Consider the following 9,489-nt stretch of genomic DNA (forward strand, 5'->3'; position numbering starts at 1 on the left):
GAGTACTAAGGTACTGAGAGTACTAAGGTACTGAGAGTAATGAGAGTACTGAGAGTACTAAGGTACTGAGAGTAATGAGAGTACTGAGAGTACTGAGAGTACTAAGGTACTGAGAGTACTAAGGTACTGAGAGTACTGAGAGTACTAAGGTACTGAGAGTACTAAGGTACTGAGAGTACTAAGGTACTGAGAGTAATGAGAGTAATGAGAGTAATGAGAGTAATGAGAGTAATGAGAGTACTAAGGTACTGAGAGTACTAAGGTACTGAGAGTAATGAGAGTACTGAGAGTACTAAGGTACTGAGAGTACTGAGAGTACTGAGAGTACTGAGAGTACTAAGGTACTGAGAGTACTAAGGTACTGAGAGTACTGAGAGTACTAAGGTACTGAGAGTACTAAGGTACTGAGAGTACTGAGAGTACTAAGGTACTGAGAGTACTAAGGTACTGAGAGTAATGAGAGTAATGAGAGTACTGGGAGTACCGATACTACTAAGACTACTAAGAGTACTAAGAGTACCAGAGTCACGGTACTAAAAATAAAATGTCAATTATTTTAGGAATGTAGTTAAACTAGCAGAAATAGTAAAGTACAGAAGTGAGAGAGTTTGGAGCAGAAATCTGTCAGAAAAACGTGTTAAAACATGATGTTACTGTTATAACCCGAGCTGATATTGTGTGTATAATATAATAATATAATAAGTTAATATAAACATGTCTCTATGTGATGGTACCTTCGCTTTACCGGCCTCCAGCTTCCTCCGTCGCTCCTCATCCTCCATGTCTACGGTCTCTGAACCTAAACACCAGATAAAATCACTTCATGCGAATCGGTGATTAATAGCCTTGACTTTTACGATACAAACTGTGTTGTTGTCATGAAATAACTCGAATAAAACGCCTCAATACCCTGCGAGTCTGTCAGCGTTGACAACTGTTAACTAGAGCAGACACTACCGTCGCCATGTTTATCCACGTAACCTTACGGTCAGTACACAACGTCATCACGCAGGTCTGTGACGTCATCACGCAGAACGAATAGTAATATCATCAACAATAACAACAACAATAAAAATAATAATAATAAAAATAATAATAATAATAATAATTATAATTATAATAATAATGTTCTTTAAGGACATTTATTAATATGCACATATCTTTAGCAGTATTAACTGGTGTAACTGTGTGTGTGTGTTATTAATATGCACATACCTGTAGCAATGTTAGTTGGTGGGGTGTGTGTGTATGTGTGTGTGTGTGTTATTAATATGCACATATCTTTAACAGTGTTAACTGGTGTAACTGTGTGTGTGTGTGTGTGTGTGTGTGTTATTAATATGCACATACCTGTAGCAATGTTAGTTGGTGGGGTGTGTGTGTGTGTGTGTGTGTGTTATTAATATGCACATATCTTTAACAGTGTTAACTGGTGTAACTGTGTGTGTGTGTGTGTGTGTTATTAATATGCACATACCTGTAGCAGTGTTAGTTGGTGGGGTGTGTGTGTGTGTGTGTGTGTTATTAATATGCACATATCTTTAACAGTGTTAACTGGTGTAACTGTGTGTGTGTGTGTGTGTGTTATTAATATGCACATACCTGTAGCAGTGTTAGTTGGTGGGGTGTGTGTGTGTGTGTGTGTGTGTTATTAATATGCACATATCTTTAACAGTGTTAACTGGTGTAACTGTGTGTGTGTGTGTGTGTGTGTGTGTTATTAATATGCACATACCTGTAGCAATGTTAGTTGGTGGGGTGTGTGTGTGTGTTATTAATATGCACATATCTTTAACAGTGTTAACTGGTGTAACTGTGTGTGTGTGTGTGTGTGTGTTATTAATATGCACATACCTGTAGCAATGTTAGTTGGTGGGGTGTGTGTGTGTGTGTGTGTGTTATTAATATGCACATACCTGTAGCAATGTTAGTTGGTGGGGTGTGTGTGTATGAGCGTCTGGTTGGAGTTGAGCAGCTGATAGTCTGGCAGATTTTTAGTTCGACCCATGGTCTTCTCCTGGACATGCTGCTGTTACTATAACACTCCTGAACACACCTGTAGTCCCAAAACTCACCCGTAACACACTGAAAACAGCCCTAAACTCACCTGAACACACGCCTGAAGTCCTGCAGCTCCACCTTATTTATTATTAACGTCACAGGTTTAGTGTTTCACAGGTGTGTTATATTTGGGAAGGGACATGATGTTAATTCTAAAGTTTGTTAAACAGCACAGACAAAAGATCCAGTAGCTTGAAATTTACAGAAAAGTAAAAAACAAAAATAAATAAATAACAGTTAATATTTATTTGAAATATTTGTGGAGCTTCATATTCACCAGTAATTCATCAGGTTTAACTTTTCAGTTTCTGTTCTAAAATCATTTTAAATTTATTACTAAGGAAGGAAAATAAAGTGGATCATCACATTAGCAGAAATATATAAACTCACATGTAGCTTTGAGCTCATTAATGTATGACACAATGTTCTGAGAGAGACGCAGACAGCTGACCAGTGTACGATGATCATGAAGTATTAACGTGGTGAGAATTACATGAGCTCCGGTTTCTATAAAGTGGCCAAATGACTGCACTTCCATGGACTAATTGAGTTTAATGTGTAATTATTCTTTAATTGTTTACAGTATACATGACACTAAACTGTTGGCTATAATCTTCCTTCTATATTAGCCTTGAAAATACAGTGTAAAGAAGAGAACTTCACACACACACACCTTTTAATTTTTTAATGTTGAAATGTTCATTGTTGTACATCATTTTTATTTAAGAGCTACATTAAGTGTTGCATGACTTCAGATTAATGATTATTTATTATTTATTTTTCCAGTCAGTTATAGAGGAGTTAGTATAAAATACAAAGGGTCCAGATGAAGTGGAGGTTACATTTCTCTCTTATTAGACATTATAGTATTAGTGTTAATCATTGGCTGTGTTCCAAATCACCTCACAGGTCTTTCAGTGTGTCTCCTCCTGTAGGCTTCTCCAGCCAGTGAGGAGGCCATGATGCTTTAATACTCGGACGCTCCTTCACCATCTCATAATACTCCATCAGGTGAGGATAATGCTCCTGACTCAACCTGCACACACAGGGCACACATCAAACCCTACACTATACAGGAGAATAGACACAGGGGCAGCCTTGGGATAAACATCTAGTGAGAGGTATGTGTCATCAACACACACACACACACACACACTTACCCAAATCGTGGGAGGAAAGCAAAGACAGGGAAGAAAATGACATCAGCCATGGAGAAGTTTCTCCCAGCCATAAACGTTCCATTTCCCATCTACAGAAAGACAGAGTGTCACGGTGTGTGCATGCCGGTGTTTGTGTGTGTGTGTGTGTGTGTGTGTGTGTGTGTGTGTGTGTGTACCCGCTGTAGGTAACTCTCCCACAGTGTGATTTCAGTCTTCAGGTTCTCTTTGTGTCTCTTTTGTGCTGATTCGTGTCTCTCAGGTTCAGGGATGAAGTAATTGTAGAACAGACACTCATCTGAACACACAGACACACACACACACACACACACACACACACACACACACACAAAATGAGTTGTACTGCAGATACACATGACTTCATTGTGGCACAGTTCTTCTGTGTCCCATCACTCCAGGACATTTACAACACCGGGGTGATCAGGAGGGCCTATAACATCATCAGGAACAATACACACCCACAACACAACATCTGGGAGACGCTACAGGAGTGTGAGTGTGTGAGATCAAGGACAAAAAGACTCACAGCTTTTATTCACAAGCCATTAGACTCCTGAACAACACTAAACACCACCAGCTCACACCCCATAAACCCCACTGACGGCTGACACACAACACATTACTCTGTATGTACTGCAGTTCTTCATACATTTCATTTCTATTAGTTATTTTTATTCTTTTTTGTAAGGGAGACATGCAAAGTAAGAATTCACTGTATGGTCTAAACCCTTGTGTTTTCACTGTACACACGACAATAAACCTCTGAAATCTTGTGTCTTTACTTCAGATGAATCATTCAGATGTTAAATAAAGCACAGACTCTACACTACACTCTTCTGAGTTAAACACATCACTCACTAAACACAAACATGGAGGATTTTTCTCCACTTCGCAGGTCGATTATTCTCAGGTGGAAACTGACGTCATTCGAAGCTGCAAAGGAAATCAAACGCATAATAATTCTGTTGGAGTCAATTTTACTTTACAGCGACACCAAGTGTTCAGGACAGGAGGTGCAGGCGCTTTAGTCAACATTTAACACTAGGATTCCTTCAAAAAAAACATCAGCAAATCAAGCACATCTTACTTTAAACAAATTCTAATATTCAGTAAGTAATGTTTATTTAAAACACTGCAGAACAAATCTGTACAAAACTGTATAAAATTATATAATAAAATGCTCTTGAAAATATATTTATGAGTGGGGAAATGTATTTAATTATTTTATTTAATTATACAAGTGAGTTATTTTATAGTGTTGGTATACATACACATCTTCTGCTGCAGTGTGCTGGTCTCAAACACACGCTGCAGCACCAGAGCCTGCTCCATCACATCATCTGGGATCAGCTGAGTGCCCTGAGACTTAAACTGGTTCTACACACACACACACACACACACACACACACACACACACAGGTGATAGATACTAGGGCTGGGAATTGGGAGACTCCACTGGGAGCCCAGTGTTACATCATCATCTAGAGCCTTGAGTAAAGTTATATAAATGTTGATGTGATTAAAGACGATCTGTTTACAGTATAAAGGTTTATAACTTAAAGGTTATTACTGATGTACTGTTCCTCTTACCTCCAGATACATACACACAGCAATGGACTCATTCACTACCACATCGCCATGTTTAAATGTGGGAAGCTAAACAAACAAACAAACAAACAAACAAACCCGTTTGAGTTAGTGAGTTATAAAAGCTTCAGAGGAGATAAGGATGAAACCTTTGGAGTTACCTGTCCTCTCGGGTTCAGCTTCATCACCTCCTCACACTTGTGCTCGTTCTTGTCGAAGGAGAGAAGTTTGTGGTGATATCCCTGCAGGTTCTTCTCCTCCAGAGCGATTTGAACTCTCCAACATGGAGGAGATCCCGAGCCCCAGTACAACATCATGTCTTTAGCCATGTTCTCTAACCAGGATGTTCAGAAAAAACTCTGAGAAATGGACAAGTAACTGTAACTCACTGCACTTTGGATCTCTTTGCCCTTTGCTCCAGATAGAAGAACATGAGCTTCCTGGATTGGTGAAGCACGATCACGCCTTCTTCTAGTCTTTTTCTCCAGTGTTGTTTTCCTTTTTTTCGGGTTTGTTCACCACCAGATGGCGCTATATGTATAATACAGACATTTATGCACAGCATTTCAGTTAAAGAATGATAGTGTATTGTGTGTATAACGTGTAATGTAATATTCAGCTTTATTTTTTATTATTTAAATTCAATGATCAGAATATGTGAATGTATATTTATCGATACTAACAACCTGAAGATCATCCAGTCTCCTAGGATAAAGCTGAGTGTGGTGCAGCTACCATCACATTGTATGAGGTTTATCCAGAGGGTTACAGTAAAAATGTGGAGGAACCTTAGAACATTTAAACCCCAGTTTAGTCTAGGATAATTCCCACCAACAAGCCTGTTCTCCCCACCATACAATAGCCAGAGGCCATTTACTCATATATAATTCTGGCCATAATCTGTCACCATGATACATCCTCAGTTCCTGAGCCTCAGCCTCATGGTGCTGCATGTCAAATATAGTGGGTAGATTTATAGGAGAATAAATGAAAGGAAAACTAATATTACATTCATTTTTATATTGTGTTATTAACGTTGCATATTGCCGTAGAACCTCAGAAATGTGGATAAAATGTGAAATGTATAAATTAACCCAAAAGCAAAAAACTCATCTGACTGACAGAAGATCGTGTGATTATAAATTTCCTTCCATATCGACAGGAAGTTAAAATCCTGGTAGCTGTTGAATTTGGCTTTGCCCAAAGAATCAGAAAAAGAGTTTTCTTCGAGAATTTTGAGTTGAGTTGCCCTTATTCCCCCCCTTCTATACATGCCACTCTCGAGCTCCCAGTGTTCTAGTTCCTAGTCTGATCACCTCTTCTTCTGGACCTTTTTCATCAATCCTGATGCCTTACCCCTGTTTGGAGTCTCTGTGCCCGGTGTGCACTCTGCTGTGGATTGATCTGCATGGACAGCCAGTGACTCACTGTATGGTCTGATCTTTATCAGTGATCATTTAAAGACTTGGACAGGAAGGAATTAGTGTTGGGTCTGTTGTGAATTTCAGCTCGCTCAAATATTTTAGAAAGGACATGATGTACATTTACATTACATTATTATTTCCTGTCACCCAAATGAGGATGAGGTTCACTTCTGAGTCTGGTTCCTCGCAATGCTTCTTCCTCATATCATCTCAGGGAGTTTTTTTCTCACCACGTCACCTCCGGCTTGATCAATAAAGATAAATGTTAGAGATAAATAATAGCTTTACTTTGAACGTAGTGAGTTTTTGTTCCTATACTTCTGTAAAGCTGCTTTAAGACAATGTGCATTGTTAAAAGCGCTTTACCATCATTCAATAAAATTTAATTGAATTTGACTGATTGTTATTAGTTTGTAGATCTCATGTGATGAGGCCCAGAGGCACATCTCTGACCAAGATCAAGATCTGACCAAAGTTCAATTCAATTTATTTGTATAGCACTTTACAGAAGTTTAGAAGCAGAAGAGAGAAAAAAATAGTGCGGCCGAGAGCTCCTGAGGAACTATTGGGTCATCATAAACTCTGAGTTCAGCACAGACCTGATTGCTGATAAACACCAGAACATACAGCTGACTGACACAACATTGGTTCAGAAGAAGACATGACGTCTCCTGGTGGCTTCATACACAACAATCCCATGAGACTCTGACTGATCATGAAGATCACTCTCTGGCAGGGTGGCCATATAGTGTTATTTATGTGTGTATTGTATAGTATAGTGTTATTTATGTGTGTATTGTATAGTATAGTGTTATTTATGTGTGTATTGTATAGTATAGTGTTATTTATGTGTGTATTGTATAGTATAGTGTTATTTATGTGTGTATTGTATAGTATAGTGTTATTTATGTGTGTACTGTATAGTATAGTGTTATTTATGTGTGTATTGTATAGTATAGTGTTATTTATGTGTGTATTGTATAGTATAGTGTTATTTATGTGTGTATTGTATAGTATAGTGTTATTTATGTGTGTATTGTATAGTATAGTGTTATTTATGTGTGTATTGTATAGTATAGTGTTATTTATGTGTGTATTGTATAGTATAGTGTTATTTATGTGTGTATTGTATAGTATAGTGTTATTTATGTGTGTATTGTATAGTATAGTGTTATTTATGTGTGTATTGTATAGTATAGTGTTATTTATGTGTGTATTGTATAGTATAGTGTTATTTATGTGTGTATTGTATAGTATAGTGTTATTTATGTCTGTATTGTATAGTATAGTGTTATTTATGTGTGTACTGTATAGTATAGTGTTATTTATGTGTGTATTGTATAGTATAGTGTTATTTATGTGTGTATTGTATAGTATAGTGTTATTTATGTGTGTACTGTATAGTATAGTGTTATTTATGTGTGTATTGTATAGTATAGTGTTATTTATGTGTGTATTGTATAGTATAGTGTTATTTATGTGTGTACTGTATAGTATAGTGTTATTTATGTGTGTATTGTATAGTATAGTGTTATTTATGTGTGTATTGTATAGTATAGTGTTATTTATGTGTGTACTGTATAGTATAGTGTTATTTATGTGTGTATTGTATAGTATAGTGTTATTTATGTCTGTATTGTATAGTATAGTGTTATTTATGTGTGTATTGTATAGTATAGTGTTATTTATGTGTGTATTGTATAGTATAGTGTTATTTATGTCTGTATTGTGTAGTATAGTGTTATTTATGTGTGTACTGTATAGTATAGTGTTATTTATGTGTGTATTGTATAGTATAGTGTTATTTATGTCTGTACTGTATAGTATAGTGTTATTTATGTGTGTATTGTATAGTATAGTGTTATTTATGTGTGTATTGTATAGTATAGTGTTATTTATGTCTGTATTGTATAGTATAGTGTTATTTATGTCTGTATTGTATAGTATAGTGTTATTTATGTGTGTATTGTATAGTATAGTGTTATTTATGTGTGTACTGTATAGTATAGTGTTATTTATGTGTGTACTGTATAGTATAGTGTTATTTATGTCTGTACTTTTGAGAGTCACAAACAGCTACAGTAGAACCAAATTCCTTGTGTGTGTCACTTGGCCAATAAAGCAGTTTAGAGACACTACAAATAAATAAGGGCACAGTTTTGTTAACTTATGTGGATCATTGCCTTTTGGCTGCTCCTACAAAGGAGCAGTGTGAAGCTAACACTATCAGCCTGCTCTGACACAAGGCCGTTGAATCAGGCTATGATGATTCAAATTACTTGCTCGACTGGGTGAGATACATGGCTAAGATTTCTGTGGAAAAACCTGTCCTGACATTGACCCGTTTCCTGGTGAACTACAACAACAGTGCTACTGGAATTAACTGTTTGATGACCTTGTTCTGATGGTCAGGACATTCCATTAACTTCTGGGAGCACTACATTATATAAACTGCTTTTACATGTGTGTATGTGTAAAGTATTATTAGGTTCTACTGCAATTCCAAACATTCTGTTTGCCTTCCATGTATGACCTGTTGAGCCTTCAGAAAGCGTTAATGGCGATGATCATTTTTAACCCTGTTTTACAGGTTTCCTGACAGGTCCGTACTTATTTTGCAGAACTGCATATTCTGAATTCCCATCATGAAGCAGTTTATTAATTACTACACTTCTGTTGAGTTCTGGATTGTGATTGGTCAGAAAGTGTTGATTCATTTTCTATTACAGCTGCACTAACTGTGGTGCAGCTGCACATCACAGGTTTATATTAATGCACTCATTCTAACATTAGAATTACATAGTGTTCAGTACAGAGGCCTAGAGGTGCAAAATAAACTAACAAGTCAGAAAACAAAATAAAAACAATGACAATTCAGACAAAGCAGAAAAGGACGTAGTTTACAGAATTCTTATCACTGATTAGAAGAGACATCAGTGACATCATGTACACAGGAATGTGTACAGCAATCAGATTGGTGAAGGTTATAGTACAGTTTTATGTGTAATATTTTATTTATAATTATGTGAATGTCCCCAATAATTTATATAACATCGCTGCATCAAATATGTCTGTGTTTGTTTTTGGGTTAGTAATAATTGTAGCATATTTTCCTTTAACACAGAGAAACGCCTGCAGTGTGATGAGATGGAAGGTTCAGATGAGAGAAACACCCAAATGTGTAGAGCTGTGACTGGGTGTGACGCCTGGGGTAAAGTGACTCGCTGACTCGTTCCACA

The 9,489-nt window shown here is 36.9% G+C and overlaps 2 protein-coding genes across 7 annotated transcripts in view; both read right to left on the minus strand.

Annotated features, from left to right (window-relative positions):
* akap9 (A kinase (PRKA) anchor protein 9) overlaps nucleotides 1–986 on the minus strand; it is a 93,318-nt gene extending 92,332 nt beyond the window's left edge. For 5 of the 6 annotated variants that reach the window (XM_060886649.1, XM_060886647.1, XM_060886648.1 and 2 more), the window contains exon 1: nucleotides 735–902. In XM_060886649.1, coding sequence (XP_060742632.1) covers nucleotides 735–782 — 48 coding nt within the window. In that variant the 5' untranslated portion in view covers nucleotides 783–902. The other variant, XM_060886646.1, reaches the window with a different exon arrangement.
* Nucleotides 987–2,731: 1,745 nt separating this feature from the next.
* Nucleotides 2,732–5,259, minus strand: gstr (glutathione S-transferase rho). The gene is made up of 6 exons (XM_060887121.1): nucleotides 4,988–5,259; nucleotides 4,830–4,895; nucleotides 4,511–4,616; nucleotides 3,398–3,516; nucleotides 3,222–3,310; nucleotides 2,732–3,097 (listed from the first exon to the last, which is right to left on the minus strand). The coding sequence occupies exons 1-6, from the start codon at nucleotides 5,153–5,155 to the stop codon at nucleotides 2,965–2,967; spliced, it is 681 nt and encodes a 226-aa protein (XP_060743104.1). The 5' UTR covers nucleotides 5,156–5,259; the 3' UTR covers nucleotides 2,732–2,964.
* Between the last annotated feature and the right edge of the window lie 4,230 nt (nucleotides 5,260–9,489).

This window comes from Tachysurus vachellii, chromosome 14, assembly GCF_030014155.1.
Source record: "Tachysurus vachellii isolate PV-2020 chromosome 14, HZAU_Pvac_v1, whole genome shotgun sequence".
Taxonomy (NCBI): Eukaryota; Metazoa; Chordata; class Actinopteri; order Siluriformes; family Bagridae; genus Tachysurus; species Tachysurus vachellii.